Consider the following 26,576-nt stretch of genomic DNA (forward strand, 5'->3'; position numbering starts at 1 on the left):
CTGTAAGAACGTGAATAACCTTGTGAATTATAAATGTTACTTGATTGGTTGGAAGGTGCAAAAAGACTACTGATCTCAAAAGTTTGAACAAATATACTTTCTCTAGTAAATGATGGAAACACCAGTATATTGGAGCTGATCAGTTAGGAATTAACAATTGTTTCCTTTTATTGCATTTTTTGGGTTAATGTGGCTTGTTTGTGGGATGATATCATGGTGGGGAAATGCTAAATAAGCTGTTTAATAATTTAGTAGTACTGGGGAACTGTGGTGCTGTCTGTCCATTATTCTGTGTATGCTGGAAACTACTTTGTATTTAAACCTGGATGGCATTGTTTGCAATTGCTTATCACTATCCAAGATGGACTGTTAGAATTTCTCTTTTGTTCTGGATGTGTTCTTTAAGCTAATTAAACTTCTAAGAAAATTTCAATCAAAATTGTTTAATTGTCTTCATGATGATGATATGACAAGAGAAAATGGGAGAAGGATGTTGATTATTTTTCTTAAGAACCTGTAGACTGCTTTAACTTTTAAAACAGGTATACAAGAGTGTATTTAATGTACAAAGTTTGATAAAGATGTAGTGTGTTTTTTACTAATGGAAAAATTAGTGAGCTACTAGTGAAAGACGTCAACTCTGAGCAATTAAGTATTGAGTAATTCCTGCTCATGCATATATAGCAGTGACCTGCTAGGGTTTATCAGCAGGACTTTCTCAGTCCTTATGTATGTTTTCTTTCTATCCAGCACTGTGTGCGGTGAGTATGATTGCAACCATAATCTGGGAGAGGTTTTTTTGTTTGTTTGTTTTTTAACTTATTTATGGCTTTATTACTGACTGAAATTGTGAGATTCTTAGTGGTGATGGCTAAAAGGTATTTGTAACAAGTAGCCCTCAGGAAACAGAAACCACAGGGAAGCATATATTGCAGCTAGTTTTGCGAGTTGTCTTAGAAAAAAGACTGCTGTGATTCCAGAAGGTTATTGGTACAGGGAATGATGTAAAAAATAATTAAAAAAAAAAAAAAAAGGCAGCTGATTGGACTGGTTATTGTCTACTGGAATTTTTCTACAGTCAGTGATAAAATAACTTGAGTAAATGTAAAGACTGGAAGTTGTGAGGGAGAAGAGTAATGAATGAGTGTAAGGCAGTGCTGGTGCACTAACATTTTTAAAGCCACATTTGGAAAGGAATGGAAAACTTGTTTTACTTGCATCCAGTATGCTGGGAGTGATAGATAGCTTTAGAAACTGATACAAAAATAAATGGTTTTGACCAGCAAAGAGTCCAAGGCAGTCTAGAAGCGTAACTGATGTGTACTGAAACATGGGCAAAGCCAGATAAACTAGGTGGTGAGACTACTTAACCCATTTATCTCAATAAATTAATTTATGTATACAGTATTAACAGTGTCAACGGTTTATGGGCTGGTTTGCCCGGTTCTGTGACTAGTGGGGTGGAAGGATTCGCGAAGTGCACCCTTAAGGTTTCTTTCACATTTAACACAGTCATTATATGTTAGTGTGGGTGGAACGAGGAGTGTCGACGGCAATCTTAAAAGTGCCTGTAGCCGCCATTTCAGGGCAAACCCTGGGCAGATGAGCCTTATAGCAGAGCCTCGCAACGAAGGACTGTTCGTAGAAGTCCAAATCGCAACAAAAAAGAACGCACCTAAGAAGCTCCAAGAAACTGAGGGAGAGCGAAAGAGTCCCCCCACCCCCGGCAGCTCTGACGTGTGTGGGCGGAGTGAGGAGTGTCGGCGGCAACCACTCCCTGTGCGAGTAAAGGCGGCGCCTAGGGAGCGCAGCGAGCCGGGATCGTGGCGAACAGGACGGGCAAAGAGGGGACGGCAGAGCAGTTTGCACAGACAGTGCAGGGCACCTGGCCATACTGGAGAGTACTTAACATTTAAGCACTTAACAGATCACTTCACAGGTCGTTGCGCTCTGGATGCACGGAGGTGCAACCGTGGTCACCACATGGCGGCGAGCTGCTGCTAAAGGGGACGTGGAGACTCAGACTGAGAGTATGAACGGCCGTGCCACAATTCAGGTCTCAGGCTGCAGAGAATGCCTGACCCTGTCACTGCTACAGGAGGGCAGCGGGGATACCATCTGTGTGCAGTGTGAGCAGGTGGATGATCTGCTCAGCCTGGTGGTAGAGCTAAAGAAGGAAGTAGAAGGGCTGAGGAACATCCGGGATTGTGAGAGGGAGATTATTGGTGGAGACTGCTGAAAGGATCAACAGCACAAACTGTGTTCTCCTCTGGCTTCTCAGATGGTGACTGGGATCTGCACAAAAGGAGGAGGGTAGACATGCTAAATGAATGGCTTTGCGAATGGTGTCGCAGTCAGGGCTTTGGGTAATATGGTTTCGGAGGCAGCCTAGAGAAAGTGGATGCTGACATCAGACAGGAGTCAACTAACTAGAAGGGCTAAAAATATTCTTGGCAACAAGCTGGCTGGGTTGGTTAGAAGGGCTTTAAACTAGATATAATGAGGCAAGGAGGTATACTAGATGACAGAGAAACACTGTTACCTTGAGAGGTGATAGGGGAAAATCCCAGACTTGTCCTGGAGGTAGTAAGGAGGGCTCGGAGAAGGCTCCAAGAAATGCCTCTACACCAATGCACGCAGCATGGGAAATAAACAGGAGAGGTTAGAAACCGTGGCACAATTGGAAAAGTGACCTAATTGCTGTCACGGAAACATGGTGGGATGAATCTCATGATTGGAATACCTTGATTGAGGACTACAGGCTTTTCAGAAGGGATAAACAGGGTAGGAGGGGTGGCGGAATTGCCCTGTATGTTAGGAAGTGGATAGATTGCAAAGACCTGTGTGTGAGGAACAGCCATGATCAGGTCAAGAGCTTGTGGGTAAAAATCAAAGATCTGTCCAGTAAGGGGCAGCTAGTGATTGGAATTTGCTACAGACCACCTGATCAGGAGGAGGCTGTTGATGATGCCTTCTTGCTTCAGCTGCAGGAGGTGTTGTGCTCATGGGCTCTTGTCCTGATGGAGGGTTTCAACCATTTGGATATCTGCTGGAATAGTGGAATATCAGGTGGCAGACAATCCAGAAGATTACTGGAGTCTGTCGAGGACAACTTCCTGGTCCAGGTAATAGATGGACCAACTTGAGGTGAAGCCTTATTGGACCTGGTACTCACCAGCGCAGAGGAGAGCGTCAGAGAGGTTAAGACTGGAGGCTGCCTGGGCTGTAGTGACCATGTCTTGTGGAGTTTGTGATCTTGAAGAATGAGAGCCTGCCAAAAAGCAGAGCTAGGATCCCATGCTTTAGAAGAGCAAAATTCCGGCCGCTCAAGGAACTGCTGAGTGGGATCCCCTAGGAAACTGTCTCTATTGGCACAGAACAAAGTTGGCAGCTCTTTAAGGACAACCTTCTCAGAGCAGAAGTCGAGCAGGGGAGGCAAGCAACCGGCTCTGCAAGGACCCGCAGCTTAAACTGAGAGAAAAGAGGGAAATGTACAGGATGTGGAAGCAGGGTTGTGTATCCTGAGAGGAAGTCCGTGTGTATAGAGATAGGATTAGGAAAACCAAGGCACAGATGGAGCTGAACTTGGCGAGGGATGTGAGAGATAACAAGAAGGGGTTCTACAGGTACATGGGCAGGAGGAGACAGGCCAAGGAGAGTGTTCCCCCTCTGATGAAAGGTAATGGGGAGCTGGTTTCCTCAGACATAGAAAAAGCTGAGGTACTGAATGAGTATTTTGCCTCAGTCTTCACGGGTGGTCAGGCTTCCTGTATCTGCCAGGACCATGAGCCTCTAGATGAAGGTGTGGGGAATGCTTTCTGTCTCACTGTAATGGTGGAAGAGTCCGAGTCCTCTTCATGAAATTGAATTGTGTATATGTCCATAGGGCCAGATGATATCCATCCCAGGGTTCTGAAAGAGATGGCTGATGTGGTTGCCGAGCCACTCTCCGTCATATTTGAAAATCATGGCTGCCTGGTGAAGTCCCCAGTGACTGGAAAAAGGGAGACATTACTCCTCCTTTTAAGAAAGGGAGAAAGGAAGACCTGGGGAGCCACAGGCCTGTGATCCTCACCTCTATGCTTGGGAAGATCGTGGAGCAGATCCTCTTAGAAGCTGTGTTAAGGCACATACGAGACAAACAGGTGATTTGAGACAGCCAGCATGGCTTCACTAAGGACAGATCGTGCCTGATCAATCTGTTGGCCTTCTATGATGGAGTGATGGCTTTCGTGGATGGGGGAAGAGTGATGGAATTCATTTACCATCATCTACGTGCAAAGCCTTTTACATGGTCCCTCATCGCATCCTTCTCTCTGAATTGGAGAGATGTTGAGTTGATGGATTGACTGTTCAAGGGGAATTGGCTGGCTGGATGCAGCCACAGGGTTATGATTAATGGTTCTGTGTTAGGGTGAAGGCTGGTCACAAGCGGTGTCCCACAGGGTCAGTTTTGGGACAACTGCTCTTCAACATCTGCATGAATGGTGTAGATGATGGCATCGAGTGCACCCTCAGCAAGTTCACGGATGATGCCAAGCTGGGTGGTGCAGTCGATACATTCGAGAGAAGGGAAGCCATCCAGAGGGATCTGGACAGGCTGGAGAAGTGGGCTTATGAGAACCTAATGAGGTACAACAAGGCCAAGTGCAAGGTATTGCACATGGGTCAGGGTAATCCCAGGTTTTATAGGGGAAGATCTCCTTGAGAGCAGCACTGAGGAGAAGGACTTGGGAGTCCTGGTGGATAAGAAGCTGGACATGAGTCAGCAGTGTGAATTTGCAGCCCAGAAGACCAGCAGTATCCTGGGCTGTATTAAAAAAGGAGTGCCCAGCAGGGAGAGGGAGGTGATTGTCCCTCTCTACATAGCTCCAGGTCCTACCTGGAGTACTCTATCCAGGCCTTGGGCCCCCAGTGCAGGAGGTACACAGAGCTCTTGGACTGGGTCCAGAGGAGGGCCACTAAGATGGTCAGAGGGCTGGAGCATCTATCCTGTATGGTTGAGGGAACTGCATTTGTTTAGCTTGTAGAAGAGAAGACTCCAAGGAAACTTCATTGCAGCCTTCCAATACTTGAAGGGAGCATATAAATAGGAGGGGAAACAGCTGTTTACAAGGGTGGATAGTGATAGGACGAGAGGGAATGGTTTTAAACTGAGACGGGAGATTTTTGTTAGATATTAGGAGGAAGTTTTTAACACAGAGGGTGGTGACACACTGGAACAGGTTGCCCAGAGAAATTGTGGATGCCCCATCCCTGGATGCATTCAAGGCCAGGCTGGATGTGGCTCTGAGCAGTCTGGTCTGGTGGTTGGTGACCCTTCGCATAGCAGGAGGGTTGAAACTCAATGATCGTTATGGTCCTTTTCAACCCAGGCCATTCTATGATTGTCCATATACTAAAAATAGTGGGAACTGAGAAGAGCAGAGGTGTAGAGAACATGGCAAGTCTTAGTTTTGTTTTTTTTATATTGGACTGGAGTGTGTAATTACCTGACAGGTTGGGCTTAGTGTGTTATAGTAAGAGGAATTTTATTAAGCAGATGTAACTAGTCACTAGTGGGGTTTCTGCAGGCTCCATTTTAGGGCCTGTCTCCTTTTATATCTTTGTATGATTTGAATGTGGGACTTGAACGCGCAAATACTACTGAAAGCATACAGCAGTGTATTTGGGGGATCTATCTACTCACTTTAGGGCAAGGAGGCCTTGCAGAGAACTGAGCAAATTAGAGGGCCACATTAACACCTACAAGAGCATCAGATTCTATGTCTTATTTGGCAGCGCTTGTTACGAGTGCAGATTGAGGGGTGAGAGGCCAGAGCGCAGCCCCACAGAAAGGAATCTGGAGGATTTCATTGATAGCAAGTTGAATCTCAGTCAGCATTGTGCCTTGGCAGCCAAAAGGTACAAGCGTACCATGGGGCACATCAGGTCCAACAGTGGCAACTGGCAAGGAAGATAGTTGTCTTGCTCTGCTGTATGCTTTGTGACCTCACCTCGAGTGCTGGGTTCAGGTGGTAGTGTCACAATATAAGAACATGAAACTATTAAAGAGGGCAATAAAGATGGTAAAGGATCTGGAGAGCAAGAGATATGAAAAGCAGCTGAGGTTTCTTGGTTTATTCAGAACAGAGAAGTGGAGGCCTTGCAGCAACCTGCAGCTTCCTGTGGAATGATTGCTAGAGGTGACTTGGAATTTAGACTTATGTTGAAGGTATGGCTTTATTCACACATCAAGAAAAGGCACAAAAGCATAGTGCAGCTGGTATATGCAAGGAATCCATTCCTTGCAGAAATTCCCTAGGCAACCTTAGGTGTTGATAGAGCTTGATGTGCTAACTGTAAGAGAAACAGCAGGAGGGTGGAATGCAGGCGTTGCAGCCAGACTGTGATACCACCTTGTCACTCTGTACTGATAGACTGTTACTTTTTTGACAAAATACCATCATTTGGGTGAACTTTGTTCACTACAATCTCATACAGCTAAAACACACCTCCATCCCAAAAGCTACCTGTCACCACGGTATGACCACTTCTCACTTAAGTTGCGCCCTGAGTTCTTCTGTCTATACCTTTGAAGCATAGCAAGAAAATTTTGCAGTAATCATAACAAAGGTGTGTATCAATACAGTCACTCAGGCTCCACCTGAAAAAAAATTAGAAATAGTTAAAAAAATTGCTTGAGAGAGTAAATGTCAGGGAAATACCATTGGATGTTAGGCACAGTCCACCTTTAATTTATGAGATCAGTTGACAGGCTGATCCTCTTTCACCCCCATAGGGACACCTTGGGCTAAGATTCAAACACTTGGTTATATTGAGAGTTTCCCTGAAAAACTTGGAAATCTCTGTATTGTTCTATAACTTCATGTGCTTGTGTCCAGAATGTATTTTTCTCATGTCTTTGCATGTGCTTTGCAGACAGTGAATTTATTACTGGCAAGCCAACAAATCTGTAGTTTATTTAAGCAACAGATAGATACTATTCATTAATCTAAGCATGAGAGTTTTTATTGAATGTGACCAGATTCATTAACTATGGCAGTAGGAGTTCAGTGAATGCTACTAACCTGAAAGTGTATTGTTAGTACACCTGTAATTGTGGTGGTCAATATATTGAATACAACCAGACTGTTAACCCTGAATTGGGCATCATTCAGAATGAAAGTCTAGAATCCCTAGCCCCTTCTGTACCTGAGGACAAGTTGGAATGCAGAGGTGATTATTTTCTGCCAAATTACCTTGTATTTGAACTCACTCGGGAGCAGAGGGACAGGAGCTCTCTGCTCTCTGATGATAGTGATATGGAATGGCATGAGGGAGGCAGGACTGTTTAGTCTGGGGAAGAAGCAGCTCGGCGGAGACATTACTGCCCTCTACAACTGCTTGAAAGGAGGTTGTGGTGAGGTGGGAATAGGCCTCTTCTGTGTAACTAGCGATAGGACAAGAGGGAATGGTTTCAAGTTGTGCTAGGGGAGATTCAGGCTGGGTATTAGGAAAAACTTCTCAGAGTGGTCAGGTGCTGGAATGGGCTGCCCAGGGAGCTGGTGGAGTCACCATACCTGGAGGTGTTCAAGAAATGTGTAGGTGTGGTACTAAAGAATGGGCAGCATTGATGGTAGGTGGACAGTTGGGCAAGATGATCTTGGTAATCTTTTCCAACCTTGCTGATTCCATGTTTCTATGATTATGGTTAATGTTTATCCAGTTGCTTATGCTAAAATGTTTTAAGAATGTTAATAAATAGAAACTGTACTGTGCTGCATTCTGCGTTGTCCACACAAAGTACAGAACTTTGCTGAAAGGTAAAAAACACCTGTATCTAGATCCAGAATAATTACATATTTTTTGTCTGTGTTGATAGTAGAGTATATTTTATTATGTTAGCTTTTAAGAAAGTTGTCTTTGTATAGTACATTGCTTTCTTGAAGCATCTTTCCTAAAGCAAATAAAAAAGTAGTGTTTCTTTCCCTTTGTACAGAAAGTGTAGTATTTACAGCCCCGTTCTTAACAAAAGCCATTCCCATTGGCAAGAAGTGGTTGTTTACATTTCATGTTCTTTCAATCTTCTGTTGAATCATCTGCAGCTACGTCAGTATAGCATTGTAGACAGAAAATTTATTTTTTAAATGTGTATTTTGTTTTTATATATGTGAATGCATAGGTGTATGCCACTGTTACTTGTTTCTGTACAATTCTAGACAAATAACAATGCATCTATGAATATAAGAAAAACTGTAGAGGCTGCTGTCAGAAAGTAATACTTGATTTAGTCTGTGAGCTGATTAAAAAAAAAAAAATCCATTATTGAAATGTATTGCTCTTCATGACTGTCAGCTGAAAATCACCTTTGTGTTTCACTGGGTTTATGTATCTATTATCTTTCTTGTTAGATGTTATCGCTCCTTCAGAATTCTAGTGATAAGGGAATAAAGTTCCTAACACGAGAGAGGCTGATGAGCCTGCAGATTACTTCAACAAAGCCTTAGAATTTGCATGGCTAAATTCTCACAACACAGAAGAGTTAAGATGATGTTGTTAGTTTTTGTGTTTTTGAAAGTAACATAAACTAAAAGTAGGCGTTTGTTTTTCTCCCCCCAGTTATATAGGGTTATATTTTAACATTAATATCCTCTTTTGGAGAGGGAAGATTGCATGGGATTATCATTCCTGCTCCTATGCTAAAATTTGAGTCTAAATAAGGTACCTGCCTCATCCAACTAGTTAATGCTGAAGTTATGTTTTGTTCATGTGTGATACATACTAACAGCTCAGAGTTACAGAGCTGTTACAGAATTACAGAGATTAAAATGTTACGTAACCAAGAAATTCCTTCAACCAACATCCCCATTTTAGAGTGGCTCTTTGCCCCTACATGTCTTCTGACATGTTGCTGCCATTGCTGAGCAGACCATCAGTGCAAACCGATGGCGAGCTGCAAGCAAGAGGAGTGTTTTCAATACTGAACTGAAATGTTAAGAGTCCACTAGGTGGTGCCAGAAGGCCTTCTCCCTAATAGCTCTTAGAGCTGGAGCAGACTTTGCAAGTCGTAAGACTTTAGTTGATATGAGAGATGTATATTCTGAATCTACAATTGTGTATCCTGAGGTAAAGAAGGATCATGTTGTATCGCTCTCTGTCTTTTTCTAAGCATTTCCCCTTTGACTGAATAGGCGCTTCAGCAAATTTACTGGTGCTGTTTCCTTCTGTGTTCATGGTGATTAAAGGTTAGATAATACTGTTCAGGGCTGAAGCTTTCAAGGTTGCATTTATTAGCATTAATTATCACTGCCATATTTTGGTGCTGCATAATACCCCTCTTCTGTGGTGGTAGCATAGTCTTGCTTTCACAAGAATGCAATAAACAGTTTTTGTGCTGTGTATTGCAGTGAAGTGTGTATCATTTGGTGGAAAAGCTAAGATGAGCATCAACTGAAAGTTAGCTAGAAAATTATTTTAAGTAACTATTTTTTACAGAGCTGAAAACTCATAATGTTTTCATTTCTATAAGTAAGTATTTATAGAGGGCCTGTTAAATGCTTGCAAGCATAGTCTGAGTGCATCCTGTTTTTTCCTCTTTTACTTTTTTGCTGGAAAAGTACTTCTTTTAACATAACTCTGTTTTTAAAGTTGATTTATCTTCTTCCCCACTCTGATAGAATGATTTTACTGTCCTCAGTAAAACTGTATGACTTGTATAGTTTGTAGGGCTTGCTAGTTTTAATCTTAACACTTAACATTTCTTGCATGAAACATACTACAATAACTAAAACAATATCAGACAACATATCTAATTTCCATATTGTTTTTCACAAGTATGCTCTTATCTAGGAAAGTCAGGAGTGGATGGGGTCAGAGGGAAGCAAAAAATCAGTTGCAGCTGATTACAAGTCAGAAGAATGCTTTTTTTTTGTTTTAATCTGCAGCTGAATTGTTGGTGACCTTTGCTGTCATGTGTGCGGGAAAGCAGTATGAAATAGGTAGGCAGTGACACTTCACTTCTAAAAGTCACCAGCAATATGTAAAAGGCTAGTATAGTTTGTTTTAAATGTAAAAGTCTGCATTCAGTAAAGCTATTTGTCTTTTCTTTGCTATGTGATTGTAATAAAGGGCTTTTCATTTCATGAAATTTTTCTTTTCCTTGATTTTCTGTATTAATGGCCTAAAATATTTAGATGATGGTATTAACTGTGTTTTGTCATTCATCATATTAACAAATCTAAAAATGCATTGTTGGTTTTTTTTTTTTTAAATCAGGTGAGAAGTTTCATAGACTTTAGAATTCAAGATGTTCTCAAAGTGCATTAGTTTGTCTTAAGAAAGCCTGATTGTATCCCTCCTTTGGTGAAGACATTGGAACTGAAATGTAAATTAAATTCACAATAATAACTCTAGAAAAACTTGTTTCAGTGTTTTCCAGCAGAAATCTTATATAAGTCTAAGTGATGTATGGCGTGGTAGTGACTGGGGCCAAGTCTTTTCATTAAAATGTAGAAGGTTTTTTGGTGGTTTAGTTACCTTTGTAAATATAGCCTCTTAACAACTGATTAAATTAAAATACGTTGTACATCACATTTTTGCCATTGACTAAGAATCTGGGGGAAAAATAAGCACAACATATAATAGATTTTAATAGAAAGTATAATAGTAGATTGAAGCTGATTCTGTATGCACTGTATGGAAAAAGTTGTTTACGTGTAGAAGTTTATATGCAGTACTTGCGATGTCAGTTTGGTAACGTGTCTGAACTTGTCTGTGAATTCAGAATTTTTTTTAATGATCAGGAATGCTTCTGTTCTAAAATATTTTAATCTCTGTATTAGTGGTTTTTTAGGTTGGTAAGGAAAAATTATTATGCTGCGTTCTAGAAAAGTGATTAAAAAAATTGCTTTGTATTCTTCGGCATTGTTTTATATACAGTGGTAGATTGCAGAAGAGATGAAATGTGGAAAAAATGATACAATCCTTTAAAGAATTTTGAGTTTTAACTTCAGAAACTTGTACAAGTTCATGACTGAATGTCTGTTGTAGTTCTTCCAAACACAGATTTTTTCCAAAAACTGCAAGTTGACAAATACTTCCTTAAACTAAGAATACCAAAAATGAGTATGCAGTTTTATCTCCGATTTGCTCATTATTCCAGGGAGTACCCCTCTGTATTATTCTAATATGCCTAGAATTTAAGGAATGTTAATCATGTAAGAACTGGCAAATGCTGTTAGATGTAAGTGGATCTTTCTGCATAACACTTGCATCATACCTTGAGGCACGTCTGTTTTCTTGTTTTTCAGTAAGACATGAACAAGATACACATTGCCTCTTAGATAGGTCACTGGTTTTCTGGTCACTGGTATTCTGTTTTTAACCAGTGCGTCAAAATTCACAGCAAATTCCAAAACTGAAGTAAAAGGAAAAAAGCTTCTGATTAACAGATTATAGACAGTGTTACAGCAGTGATGTTTCTTAAGAAAATGAGACTAAAAGGATGGGTATTGGGTAAGGACCCAGAAACAAACCAAAGGATCTTATCTTTAAATACCCAGCTTCATGGCTGGTGCCAGAACTTTGGATTTTTTTGGCAACCAGTTAGTCTACATGGTACCAGGTCTGTGGGCAACAGATGGGGTTTGCCTTTCTCAGAGAGGAAGAAGTAACCTAGGGGAAAAGGTGTAGTGAGGCTCATTAGGAGGGCTTTAAACTAAGTGTGAAGGGAGACATGGAAGGATAGTGAGCCTTCCCATTATGAGGTGTGGGAGAGAGTGCTGGCAGGGATCTTGGAGGACCTGCTGCAACACTGGAGCACATGTGCTGGCAACACTGGAGCACATACAAAACTCTGTCATGATGAGGCAGTGACTGCTGGGACAACAGGAGAAAGCAATGGGAAAAGTCAAGGAAATGCCTAAAAGGAGTTATGGAGTTATCCTCTTGGGAAGTGGCAAGACCAGCTGCCCACCTGGAGTACCTCTCTACTAGTGCATGCAGCTTGGGAAGCTAACAGGAGGAGGAGATGGAAGCTACTGTGCTACTAGAAAACCACAATATATTTGTTATCACCAAAACCTGGTGGGGTGATTCCCATGGCTGGAGTGTGGCTGTCAAAGGCTACAAGCTGTTTAGAATGGACGGAGGGGGAAGGAGGAGAGAGGGTGTTGCTATCTACATCAGAAAGGGAATAGAATGTGAAGAGTTGTCCCTAAAGAACAATTGAAAGCAAGTTGAAAGTCTACAAGTGAGAGTCCTAGACAGCAAAAGGAGTCTTGTGATCAGCAGGGCCTATTGATAAGACCTCCTACCTCAAACTGCAGGAGGCATTGCAGTCTCAAGCACAAAACTTCACCCAGCCAGATATCTGCTGGAAAAGTAGCATGGCATGCTGCAGGCAATCCAGGGGGCTCCTGGAACGTATTGAGGATAACTTCCTAAGTCAAGTAATAGCCCCACCAGGAGAGATGTAATACTGGACCTGTTGCTCACTAATTTAAGTGAACCGATTGGCAACATCAGGATTGGAGGTCGTCTGGGCTATAGTAGTGAACATGCTATGGTTGAGTTCACACTCCAGAGGGATATAAGATGAAGTGTAAAATTAGGAAGCTAAATGCAGAGCAGGCCTATCTTTAAGAAAGCTTCCTCGGGGCACAAGAGCTCTCCATCCCCTGGTGTAGAAAGGGGAGAGACCAGCATGGCTGAACCAGGGCCTGCTGATCAAACAGAAGAGCAAGAAGAAAATGCATTGGCTTTGATGACAAGGACATGTTTTTGGGGAACAGTATAAAGAAGCTGCTGAACTGTGTAGGGGATGGGATCAGAAAAGCCAAAGCCCAGCTTGAACTAAACTTTGCAGGGGATGCCAAAAAGAGCAAGAAAGGCTTCTACAGGTACCTCAGCCAGAAAAGGAAAGTCCAGGAGGACGTGCTTCCCCTAGTGAGTGACAAAGGCAGGCTGGTAATGGCAGAGAAGGAGAAAGCTGTTGTACTTTGCAACTTTTTTTGCCTTAGTCTTCTCCAATAACTGCTTACCACATAGCCCTCAAACATTTGGTTCTATAAGAGGGGACTGGGGAAGCCACATCTCTCCATCTGTAAGCAAAAATAAGGTTTGTGACCACCTGAGGAACCCAAACATCCACAAGTCTATGAGTCATGATGAGATGTATCCCAGAGTCCTGAGGGAACTAGCTGATGTAGTTGCCAACCTACTCTCAATGATATTTGGCAAGATGTGGCAATCAGGTGAAGTCCTTGGTGACTAGAAAAAAGGTAACATCATACCCATCATTAAAAAGGATAAAAAATATGACTCCAGGAACTACCCGGACCTCTCAGTGTCACCTCTGTGCCAGGGAAAATCATGGAATAGATCATCGTGGAAACTATGCTGAGGCATATGGAAGGCAGAGAAATGATACATGAGAACCAGCATGGCCTCACTAAGAGCTGTTTGACCAACCTGCTGGCCTTCTATGATGGTGTTGCTGCATCAGTGGACAAGGGAAGAGTCACTGATGTCATCTATCTCAATTTAAGTAAGGCTTTTGACACTGTACCCTACACCATACTTCTCTCCAAATAGGAGTGATATGGATTTGATGGGTGGTCTGTTCAGTGGATGAACAACTGGTTGCAGGATTGAGTCCAGAGAGTGGTGATCAATGGCTCAGTGTCTGGATGGAGATCAGTGATGAGTGTGTCCCCCAGGGACACCCTGATGCTGGAGCCAGTACTCTTTAATATCTTCATCAGTGATATGTGCAGTGGGGTCAGGTGCATCCTGAGCAAATTTGCTGATGACACCAAGCTGTGGGATGCAGTTGAAACACCAGAGGGATTGGATGCCATCCAGAGGGACCTAGACAGGCTTGAGCAGTCCAGGCCCAGGTCAATCTCATGAGGTTCAACAAATCCAATCCGATTATCAATACAAGCTGGAAGATGAAAGGATTGAGTGCAGCCTTGCAGAAAAAGGCCTTGGAGTACTGGTGGATGGAAGGCTAGCCATGAGTCAGCAATGTGCTCTTGCAGCCCAGAAAGCCAACTGTATCCTGGGCTACATCAAAAGAAGCATGGCCAGCAGGTCAGAGGAGATGATCCTGCCCCTCTGCTATGTGCTGGTTGGGCATCAGCTGTAGATCTGCATCCAGATGTGAGGTCCTCTGTGTGGGAGGGACATAGAGTTGTTGGAGCATGTGCAGTGAAGAGCCGCAAAAATGGTCCATGGAATGGAACACTTCTATGAGGATAGACTGAGAAAGCTGGGGCTCTTCAGCCTGGAGAGGAGAAAGCTGCAAGGTGCAAGGTGATAGCAGCCTTTCAGTGCTGAGCAAGGAGCTACAGAAAGAAAGGGGCAGACTCTTGAGCAGTATCTGTAGTGATAGAACAAGGGGAAATCGTTTCAAGCTTAAGGATTGCAGATTTAGATTAGATTATTTAAGGAAAAAATATTTTGCAGTGAGGTGGTGAGGCATTAGAACAGGTTGCCCCGTGGTGAGGTTGGTGCCTTTCCCTGGAGGCTTTCACAGTGAGGCTGCATTAGACCCTGGGCAACCTGATCTAACTGTGGTGTCCGTGTCCATTGCAGGGGACTTGGACTAGATGGCCTTCAGAGGTCCCTTCCAACTCTAAGGATTCTATGATGGTTTATCCTAATCTGCTGTTTTTAAGTGTTAACCAGGTGCCTCCTAAACACCAATACAAGAAGTCAACCACCTTAGGAACACTGTTGCAGTGTTTCACTACCCTCACATTACACAGAAAAAAAAATTATTTAAAACCCCAAGTTTTTCCTGATTTCCAGTCTGAACCTGGCAGAACTTTATGCCATTACCGCATCCTACCATTGATGACAAGTGAGAAGAGATGATTGCCTCCCTCTAGGCTTCCCTTCCTTACAGACAGCAAGGAGGATGCCTTTGAGCCTCCCCTTTCCAGACTGGGTAAAACCCAAGTGTCCTCAGTATCTCCCTGCAGGATGTGCCTTCCAGCCCTTTTATCAACCCTCCTCTGGAAACATACAAGTAACTTTATCATCCTTTTTATTTTATGGAGTCCAGAACTGTGCACAGTATTCAAGGTGAGGCTATACCAATGCCGATTGTGGTGGGAAACTCACCTCTTTTGACTAATGGCTGTGCTGTGTTTAATGTATCCCAAAATGTGATTTGTCCTTTGGTTGCCTGGGCACACTCCTGGCTCATGGTGAGCCTGCCTGTCACCAGCACCCACAGGTCCCTTTCTGCTGAGCTGCTCTTCCTACTACTCATCTCAGTCTGTTTCTGTCTCTGACATTACTCCTAGGTGCAGAACTCAGCTTTTTCCTGCATTGAACTTCGTTTTGTTGAAGATTGATCACTGTTCCCATCTACTTAGATCCCTTTTCAAAGCCTCTTGTTATTCCAGGAAGTCAATACTGCCTCCAGTATAGTATTGTCAGACAATTTTTCTTAAGACTATCTTCAACTTTTCTTTCTGGATAACTGATAGGAGTGTTGAAAATGGCTCCAAAATTGTGTATTGGGGAACAATGCTAGTGGCTGTTTGTCAGCTGCTTGTAGCCCCATTGAGAGCTAGCCATACAGCCAGTTCATCACATTTTGTCCAAAAGGATACTGTGGAAAACAGCGTTGAAAGCCCAGTCTAGGATAAAGTCTAGGAAAACTACATTTACCACCTTCTTTTCACTTTTTCACTTATTAATCTTACTAATATATCTTACTGTTGGTTTAACTCAGCACAGCTAAGCACCCTCTCAACTGTTTGCTCAGTCCTGTGGGATGGTTGAATGAAGCAGGGGAGTGGTGGGGGAAGTAGGACTCATGGCTTGAAATAAAACTATTTATGAAAAAAAAAAATAATAGCAATGATAATATGCGTGCAGAAGTAATACATATACAAGTAATGTTTATGTATATTTGCAGAACAAGTGATGCACAGTACAGCTGCTTACCACTTGCCCAGCCAGTCCCCAAGCAGGAGCTGCCCCTCCTCATAAAAACCTCCACAGTTCTATAGTTTTTTCACATGATACCACATGGTATGGAATATACCTTTGGCCTGTTAAGGTCAGTTATCCTGGTTCTGATCCCTCTAAGCTCCTTATGCCCTGTCAGCCCCCTTGCTGACATGTGTGTATAATCAATGAATATACAGATGTTATAATTATGAAATAAACAAGAGAGTTTGGCTAAGCAGTTATTATACTGAAAAGATAATAAATAAGAGTGCTTACCCTTGTCCTGGGCTCACTGTAAAACTCCAAAGGAGGTATCTCCAGAAGAGATCCTTTCCCACTGGCAGTCAGCTCTTAAATGGGTCTAGGAGAGGTGGAGCCAGGCTCCACCCCTTCTTGCAGCACAGGTGAATTGCCTTCACCTGTGCTCCCAGGGCTGACTCATTGCTTGCATCAGGTGATCAATCAGAGGTTCAGACCTCTGTGATTGAGCAGTTCCCATATACATGTGACAGCATGAGAAGATGAAATGTCCTTGGCTCTGTGTAGCATTATTCAGTAACAATTAAAAAATTGTAAAATATTTGTGTGTTATCAGCATTATTTTTCTTCTGAAGCCAGAATGCAGCAATATACTAAATGTTGTGAATAAACTAGGACAATTGTCAAATTAGTGAGAAAGGCTTTTCCTTTCAAGAACCTGTGCTGATTCTGCCTGGTGATTGCTGTATCCTTTAAGTACATTTTTTTTCAGGCAATGAATTTATAGTAACTGGTCAGTAATTTCAAGGTTTTTTGTTGTGCCCTTCTTCTGAATTGGGATAATTTTGCCTTGTTGACCTGCAGTTCTTCAAACCTCCATGTAATAAAAAGGTTTCTTCAATTTAACTCCTAAATGGAACTTCTAAAAGTCCTTAGTTACCTCCTTGATTATCTAGATGAATGTGATGACTAAATACTTTAGGAATCAGATGAATTTAAGTATAGAAAATTACCAAGAGCTTCTGCAGGTCTTTACAAACCAGTGACTCATTCAACCATGAATGCCTATTTCAAGTTTCAAATCAAACAACTTAATGCTTTGCCTATTTTGTTTTTCAGGGTGTGTCTTCTACTTTTGAGGAAGAACAAATTCATGATCAAATAGTGGATTAAGTAGCTGTTTCTCTTTGAAGAGTGAGATCTCCTGAGAGCTGGGAAGAACTGGATTTTCACCCTAGTCCAGCAGCTTTGCTGCTCACTTAAACACAGATGAATGAAGACCCCATTTGGAAAATCACCAGGTCAGCGATCCAGAGCTGATGCAGGTAAGCCTCCTTTTCAGGTTTGTGGATTTTGTTTGCTTGCTTGCTTTCAGTAGGTAAAAAACATTCTTGCTTTTATAGATAGTTTTTATGTCTTAATGTCTTTATACAGGTGTTACTACTTGTATCTTAAAAGAGTGTTTACTCATGTTACAGAAGCTGACAAATTAAAAAGACTCAAGCAGATTTAATTTAACAATACAGATGTGCATATAAGAAGTTTATAATGTAAAAAATATTAATGGAGCTGTAAATTAAATGCCTTCTTAAAAGGAGGAAAAAAAATGAGTTTGTTGTAGACCTACACTGACATTTTCACAGGAGACTTTTCTTGTGTTTATCCCTGAAGTGCTGAAACAAATAGAAAGAAGTGTATAACCCATGTATTTATAGCTTGAGGTAACTTCATCAAAAATTGTAAAGAGCATCTGTTAAGCGCTACAAAAAAGTTTGTCTAGATCTACAGACTGCTGCTACTGTTTTATCTAAATTGAAGATTAGTCGTAAATACTTTATAATCACATAAATGCAAAATGTGAGTAAGCATGCTTTATGACCATTTGGGCTTATTTAAAGTTTTGCAGTTTAATAGACTAATCAATGGCAGTCAGTCTCGTGTACTCTGAAGTGAGGATTATCAGCAATGATGCAGTAAAAGCATGAAGTGATAAGAATTGTTCTGTGTTTTTCTACGTGGCCCTTTAGAAACAAAACCAGTTCAGTCTTTTTTTGTTACTATTTAAGTAACGCAAATCATTCTATATAATTAAACTTTTTTTTTTTTCTGTGAAATTACTTAATGTTTTTCAGAGAGAAATATAATAAAAATGGCAATTCTGTAGTAAATTAAACTCATTACTGGCCAGCACTGTAAAAAGCTTTGTAGATGCATGATGTAGGACATTACCTAAAATCAACCATTGTGAATCACTGCTTTTCTAAAAATGTCAATAAACCTAATGAATACAATGTAAAATTGGGAAAGGAAGTCATCTTTAAAAATACCCATTTTGCTGCTTTCAAGTATTTGCTGAATTCATTCAGAACTGAAGCATCCAATAAAGGAAAATTTCTTTGAAATCTTTTGGTCACTTACTGTTCTTACATGTGATTAGCTTCCACTAATGTTAATTTGCTGTCTGTCATTTGAAACATCTACTGATTTCAGTCGTGACTTCTGCAAGTAGTTTTAATAAATCATCTCAAAGGAATGTTGCTTTTCATAGGAATGATCCATTGCAAAGGTTTAGGCATGAGCTTCAGTGAGTTTTTATTCAACCAGCTGAGAATTGATCCTTCTTCTTGACACTTGCAGAGTGTCTGTGAGAGAAGAATTATATTTGTGAGAGAACAGAAAGGAAAACAGGTTTTGACTTGGTATTTAACTTCAGTATTGTTGACTTCTAAATGTTAATTAATTAAACACTGCACCAAGTTGAAAGAATTCAGACTCTGTTTTTTTTAAAGAAATTGTTAGTTTTTGTCTAATAATTAAATTGTGATATACAATTAACAACATAATTACAGCACAGATTTGAAGTGTCACAAATGAAAGTTTATTTAAAGGCTGATAATTTATTTAATGGCTAAAATTCTTACATTTAAAAAAAATTGAAATTTTACTTCAATGTTGTATGGAAAATACTGCTTCCTACTTGTTCTTTAAACTGTTTATGAATTCTTTTTTATTTTCAAACATATTTTGCACTTTCCATTAATAACACATTGTAGTTTATCCAATACAAAATTTCTTCAGGTACTATATTTTCTTTTTAGTATCCCTATACAGCCTTTTCACACTGAAGTTTTCTGATCTTAACTGAAAAGTCCTTAAATCTATATTCATTTGGTGAACTTAGTATCACTGTCATTTAAAAACAACGAGTAAGTTAGATATATTTGGTTGTCTTGAACTCTTGCATATCTGCTTGCCTGGCTTGGGTGTTGTGAGCTTTCAGCCTCTAGCTTTTCTTTTCTTGAGGTGGACAGCTGCTGACCTTCTTCTGTTCTTGTTTCTCATTATTGTTATATTTGCTGGCTTCTTGCTTTTTAGGAAGAAAAATATGGGGATGAATTATCTGCCGTATATTTCCTGATATTGCATAGGTAGGACAACAGACACTTATCATTAGAAGAGCTGCATAGCCCACTCAGCAATGAAGGTTGTGTAAGAGACTTGGTTTACAGACAGCTACTTAGCAATAAGGAGCATTATCATCACAGTAGTTTTACTGAGTGATCATTTTCCTTTTGTAAAGAAAAGTAAAACGATAATTGAATTCATGAGAGTTTATAAAATAATTTTGAAGTGAGGAAGAAAGAGGCCTTGCAGTGTGATACGAATTAGGATTCTAGTGTGTTAGTTGTGCTTTTTGTGTCTTTGTCAGAGAAATCACAAGTACAACTAGGTCAAGTGCTGGAATGATTAAGTGAAGTGCCTTTTTCTTCTAAGACTTTTCTTTGGAAGCAGGTTAAGAGTTCTTACTCAGTTACGAGTTAGTAAGTTGATTTCCAGGAAGGAATGACTTAGGCCTATCGTTGTCACAAAATGACACCTGTTACGTGTGTTAGGATTAAAAATATCAGCAATTTTTGTGACTTTTTATTGACTTAATGTATTATTCATTTTCTTTTCTAATGTGGAAACATTGAGAATTTATCCTACTATTGATAGTAATGATCCTACTAAGAACAATCCTAATAGGATTTATTTTCCTGGAGATTTTCAGAAGAAAGCAAGTGCATAAGCAATTGCTGGACTTGACAATTATGTTGTTTAAAATAATTGAGAATAATATTAACAGTGTGGAGGGAATAAGATATTTGGTGCCTACACAAAAATAGTTTGAACAACTGTGAAATAATCTTCTGCATTTATAAGTAACTTTTAAACAGCTTTTGCTGCTTTTTACAGCAGCATTGGTGCAAATGTCTTGCTATTTTAATGATTATTGCCTTCCTTTTTTGAACATAATTGCCATTTCCAAGAAACAGATAGTTCTTTTTTTGCAGAACAGCTGGATACTTCCAGCTTTCTTCCATGGAAGAAAATTTTTAAAGTCCTGCCAACAGAACTAGCATCATATGACAATAAACTATATTAAGTTGGTGTATTCTATTATTAATTTTTCTTCCTAATTTAAGAGAAATTAAGCAGCTATCCAGTTTTTTAAAGAAATTTACGTACTTTCCTTGATTTGTGGGTCATATAAAATAATCTTGGAATTGTAAGAGATTTTGTACATGTACAGGCAGCAAAAGACAATCTGAGGATTTGTAATCTAGTGATTGTGTCAGGCATTCATGCAGTGGTGAGGATTATCGTTAAAATTAATACATTCCCAAAGCTTTTTGTAATTGATCTTGCTTTCATTCGGAGGTGGAGACTTAGTGACATTTCAGGTATAGCAGCTTCTTTGATTAAAAAAAAAAAAGATGATTTTCATCTGTCCTTCCTTCCTACAAAGAAAATATTTTTCTTTGCTGTAAAGTAAGTGTAAAGATACATTTGGTTAAAAAAAACCTAAGATTTCTGAAATCAAACTTTAATGAAGAATATGCTTCATAGTTCTATCTTGAGAAATAAAGGGCAGGATTGAGGATGGAGAAGGAAAGCTGGATTTGTTTTTTGATTGTTTTTTTTTCACAGCAGTTCCTTCCGTGACTACAATCTCTGATTTTCTCAGAATTATAGACAAGTTTTTCAGGATGTAGATTCAGTAGATCAGTCAGCTGTTCTGTGTATTGTGTCTGTGCATATCTGTCCCCAATCAGGGAAATATAGACAATATTTTATTAACATTATGTAGTACAATTGATTGTGAAATAAATTGTGTTTACCCTTGTGTTTACTCTCATGTTTGACCCTTGTTAGTGTAGTTAATGTTTGTCTGTTAATGCTGTAAAAAGCCTGTGATCTTCTACAGTCATTCTTAGCAGTTTTCCTCTAGAGGCACAGAATCCCAGCAGACTGCGATGGTCAGAAACAATCAGAATGGTTTGAAAACAGAGCTGGATATTTTAGTGAAGGAAAGAAAACTAACAAACTTAACGACACACATGCTTATGTAGTTTTTCCCTCTTAAAGGCAAATGTAGGTTACTGCTCCTGCAAACTCAGAGCTCTCAGTCCAAGATGTGACACACCTGGGATTTCAATGACATTTTTAAGCAGTCAAAAATGTATTTTATCTTTGTACTCTTAATCTATTATGATTGAAAAGAAGCCTATTCCTTCCCCATTCCTTTTTTAAGTTCTGATTGGGCAGTATTAGGTGCACATAAGCATGCTCTAAAGTCTCTGAAATTAATTCTGTAGTAGCACCCAGTTCAAAAATAATTCCCCCAAGATTACTGCTATTTCCACAGCAGATTCTGAAGTTCAGCTTTCAAAGGTCCAGCTTTTGCTGCTAATTTTAAAGACAGGAGTACTGAGAGAAGTGAGATGCTATGGTGTGTTTTGAAAAGTTTATCTGATTTTGATGGTTCAAAGATAACTATAAGATAATAGTGAAGACATAGAATAGTAAAGACATTGCCAGTAGTTTTCTTCCATCCCTCTCTATAATCTCCTTTTTGTTACTCCTCAGCTGAAATAACACCTATGTTCCTTAGAGTCAGCATCTTGAGGTAATGTTTTAATGTCTTATGTTATTGTTTTCTTTTGTCTTCATGAGGCAGAAGTTTCTAGTTTTACTGTTGAATTTTTAAAGGCTTTTCTTAATAATCTGTTTTGAGCTGAATTGGCCTTAAAAAAAAAAAAAAAATGCAGACCTTGTGACAATCAAATGCTTAGTTTGTTGCTTTTGACTGAGTTGGAGTTTTTGTTCACATTCTGGTATGTAAAATGCATCTTTCTATGCTAACAAGGTCAACAGATATTTTATCCTTCAGATCCACTAAATTTTGTCTTTACTGGCTGTTTCAAAGAAGCATAAAACGAATACATTTAATTTTTATTGAGTGTTAATTTATTCTTCTACTGTTATGCGTAAGGCCATTTGGTTATACAGAGTATTTTGAATGTTACCTAAAATATGGCAGTATGTAAATTGAAACCAACTCTGTTATTAACATTTGTGGTGCATATATAATAGAGGAGGATCATGACTTTCTTCTCTGGTATTTTATTAACATCTGATAATATCTGCAGCTACATTGCCGCTTATGACCAAACACATCTTTTTTTTTTTTTTTCCTGAAAGATTTTTCTGAAGATGTTATCCTTGAAATAGGGATATTTAAAATTATCTTTTAGCTGCACATTTAGCAGTTGACAAGGAATGATTAATGCTAATTATACTTCTATCACAGGTCGTTTAGATAATACCAGAGATTTCAGGAGAATTTACGTGAACCAGGTTACTGCTTTATTTTCTACAATCGTTAGTTGAAGGAGAACATTAGCAATATGTTTGTATAAAGTATTCCTTATTTGCGGTCAGTATTTTAAGTCTTAAAGACGTATTGTCATCCAAAATCCAAGAAGAAAACTCTCCCAACTCCTGTGCTGTGTTAGAAAGCCGCATTCCTTTGTTTCTCATGATATGCAAGCACACTCTCTCAGGCTCTCCATTTGAACAGTTAAGACATACATATGCAGTACACTGGCATACATATTCATTCTTTTTCAAGGACTCATAATACGCTAATGTCCCTGTGAGTATGCTCAGTGGTATTTGGGGTGGTCGAATGCTCACCCACTTCTTCCCTTTTTTCACCATCAGCTTCATCACTGAGATCTTTGACCCACTTTCATCCACTTTTCCCCAGTTTGGAAGATTTCTATTGCTTACTAGGCCATGATGAGCCATTTGTTAAAAGCAATACATATGGAACCTGAGGAAAATGTCCTTGCATGTTTTGAGACAGAAGATATCAAGTATTCTGTTTGACTCCATTGCTTCGTGCAAGGCAAAATCATTGAGGCAAAAGATGAAATTATTTTATTATGTTCTTACTGTAGAGTTATTGAGGAAAATAAGACTACTCATCATGAAAGCTGAAATGGAAAGCTTTAGAACTATCACTTACGGATTCCTTTCGCTAAACTAATACATTCGTTCTTAAAATTAATGCATTAATCGCTATTGCCAACCAAACCAACCTATGTAGATATCAATATGACAGTATAGATACAATCAAAATCACATTCCTTTACAAATGAGCAACTGTACAACAAAACTTGTCAGCCTCTTTACAGTTCTGAATAGGAAATAAGAATCATGTTTCTTGCTGCTGAAGTTTTCTCTGTCTTACTTTATAATAGTTTTATGTAGTTTAATTTTTTCCTTTGATCTTCGGGAGAAAATGAAATGCACAGGACTTAGTATGGAAAAGAAAGCAGAAGGATTTTCGTAGTTTGAATTAATTTTTTGAATTCCTCTAGGGAAAAGAAAACTGGAACAGCATTTCAAAATGTAGTATGTTCTAATGGATTTTACCACTTCAAAGGAGTGATGCTTGTAGCTCTTCAAAGACTCAGTTTCTTGAAAAAAATTTTTATCTTAACAAGGGTCAGATAGTATTTTTTGAGTAAGGGATGGGCAATACAGTGTCACAGAGTTATCCCTAGATCTGTGTCCATGATAGGGGCACAAGCCTGGAAGGAGACAAAAGAGAGAGGAAAAAAAAAATACTAGCTTCTTGTAGTGGGGCTGGGCCCTGTGACTAATGAGAAAGGCACTTGGGTGCTGTACACTCTGGGAAAGGAGGAGAGGGGGAAGGGTAGGAAGATAGCAGATGGATCTAAAAAAAAAAGCAAGGGCAACGATCTGAGGAGGAATGGTAATTTACTAAATCCAACAAAATCAAAGGAAATGAGAAAGAAAAGAGTGTCCAAATACGACATCTTAAGCTATAGTAGACTGCAGGGGAAGCACGTGCTTTTCTTCCCAGCAAGCTGAGTGAGCAAGAGGAAGAGTGGCTGGGGTCCTGCCAGGAGCTCCACCTTTATTCCTCTGCGTGAGAAGACCTCCAGGAATTCCGCGCCACTCCTCCTTTCCCTTCCGAGAATCCAAAATGCCCCCAAAAAGGCAGTCCACAGAATCAGAACGTTGACTCTGTAACTCTCACTGTTTTACATGATGTTATGATGTGGTATACTGAAAACAAAAATCAGAAGAACACAAGAACACACTTGTTGATGCATCACCAATCCTGTATTTAATAGGGGTTGCTCAGTGTATATATTCCTATTTTTATGAATGGTGCTTGTTTCACAGAATCACAGAATGGTCCGGGTTGGAAGGGTCCCCAAGGATCATGAGTCTGCAACTCCCCTTGCCACATGCAGAGCCACCAACCTCCACATTTAATACTAGACCAGGCTGCCCAGGGCCCCATCCAATCTGGCCTTGAACACCTCCAGGGACGGGGCATCCACAGCCTCTCCGGGCAGCCTGTTCCAGCACATCAGCACTCTCTCTGTAAAGAACTTGCCCGTGACATCCAACCTAAATCTTCCCTCCCTCAACTTAAAAACATTTCCCCTTGTCCTGCTGTTATCTACCCTTTCAAAGAGTTAATTCCCCTCTTGTTTGTAGACTCCCTTTAGGTATCGAAAGGCTGCAATGAGGTCACCCCACAGCCTTCTTTTCTCCAGGCTGAACAAGCCCACCTCACTCAACCTGTCTTTGTAGGAGAGGTGCTCCAGCCCCCTATCATCTTTGTGGCTCTCCTCTGGATCCTCTCCAACAGCTCTCTGTCTTTCTTGTACTGCGGGCTCCAGACCTGGACACATACTCCAGATGGGGCCTCACAAGAGCAGAGTCAAGAGGGAGAATCACCACCCTGTCCCTGCTGGCCACCCCTCTTCTGATGGAGCCCAGGATACCATTTGCTTTCTGAGCTGCAAGAGCACACTGCTGGCTCATGTTAAGCTTTTCATCTATCAAGACCACCAGGTCCTTCTCTGCAGGGCTGCTCTCAAGGATCACTCCTTCCAGTCTGTATAGATGCCTGGGATTCCTCTGGCCAAAGAGCAAAACCTTGCACTTTGCTGTGTTGAACCTCGTTAGGTTCACCCGGGCTCACCTTTCAAGTCTGTTGAGGTCCCTCTGAATGGCATCCCTTCCTTCTGCCTTGTCAACCGCACCACTCAGCTTGGTGTCATCAGCAAACTTGCTGAGGTGCACTTGATTCAATCATCAGTGCCATTGATAAAGATGTTAAAGAGCAGCCGTCAAAGGACAGATGCCTGGGGGATGCTGCTTGTTACCGACCTCCACCTGGACATAGAGCCATTGATGACCACCCTCTGTCAGTGGCCTTTCAACCAGTTTCTTATCCATCAAGTGGTCCACCCATCAAATCCACATCCTTCCAATTTGGAGATAAGATGTGGTGGGGGACAGTGTCAAAGACCTTGCTTGTCCAGGTAAATGACATCAGTTTCCTTCTCTTTGTCCACCAGTGCCGTCACTCCATTGTAGAAGGCCAACAGATTGGTTAAGCATGGCCTTTCCCTAGTGAAGCTGTGCTGACTCTCCGCTCACATTCCTCATGTGATCAAGCATGTCGTCCAGGAGGATCTGTTCCATGATCTTCCCAGGTACAGAGGTGAGACTTACCAGCCAGTAGTTCCCCAGGTCCTCCTTGCTCCCTTTCTTGTAAATGAGAGTGACGTGACCCTTCCTCCAGTCATCCGGGACTTCACCTGATAGCCACAACCTTCCAAATATGATGGACAGCGGCTCAGCAATCACCTCAGGCAGCTCCTTCAGAACCCTGGGATGCATGCCACGCAGCCCCATGGACTTGTACACATTCAGTCTCATGAGGGGATCTCGGACTTGCTCTGCCCTTACAGTGGGTGTGGGATTTACCGCCCCGGTCCCCACCTAGAGGTTTAGGGATGCAGGGCTCAGGGACATGAGAAATAGTAGAATCCTGGCTGCCAGTGAAGACCGAGGCAAAGAACTCATTCAGCACCTCAGCCTTCTCTTCGTCCATCGAAGCCAGTTCTCCTTTTACATTTACCAAAGGAGGTACACTCGCTTTAGCCTGTCTCTTCTGGCCAATGTACCCGTAGAATGTCTTCCTATTGTTTTTCACATCCCTCACTAAGTTCAGTTCCCCCTGCGCCTTGGCTTTCCTGATCCGTGTCTGCAAGTCCACACAGCATCCCTGTATTCTTCCCAGGTGACACACCCTTGTTTCCAGAGCTTGTACGCACCTTTCTTTGTCTTCAGTGTGCCCAGCAGGTCCGTGCTGAGCCATGTTGGTTTCCTACCTCCTCTGCCAGCTTTCTTTTTCAGAGGAACAGAGAGCTCTTGTGCTCTCAGAAAGGCATCCTTGAAGAGTAGCCAACTCTCCTCAACATCTT

General features: G+C 40.8%; 1 protein-coding gene across 6 annotated transcripts in view; it reads left to right on the forward strand.

The window, feature by feature from the left end:
• The window catches only part of SPIN1 (spindlin 1), a 92,435-nt gene that overhangs the window by 42,480 nt on the left and 23,379 nt on the right, over window positions 1–26,576 (forward strand). For all 6 annotated transcript variants that reach the window (XM_085212651.1, XM_085212652.1, XM_085212648.1 and 3 more), the window contains one exon: window positions 17,050–17,255. In XM_085212651.1, the coding sequence (XP_085068777.1) occupies window positions 17,204–17,255 (52 nt within the window). In that variant the 5' untranslated portion in view covers window positions 17,050–17,203. The remainder of the gene's footprint in view (window positions 1–17,049; window positions 17,256–26,576) is intronic.

Source organism: Meleagris gallopavo, chromosome Z (genome assembly GCF_905368555.1).
Source record: "Meleagris gallopavo chromosome Z, MGAL_WU_HG_1.1, whole genome shotgun sequence".
Classification (NCBI taxonomy): Eukaryota; Metazoa; Chordata; class Aves; order Galliformes; family Phasianidae; genus Meleagris; species Meleagris gallopavo.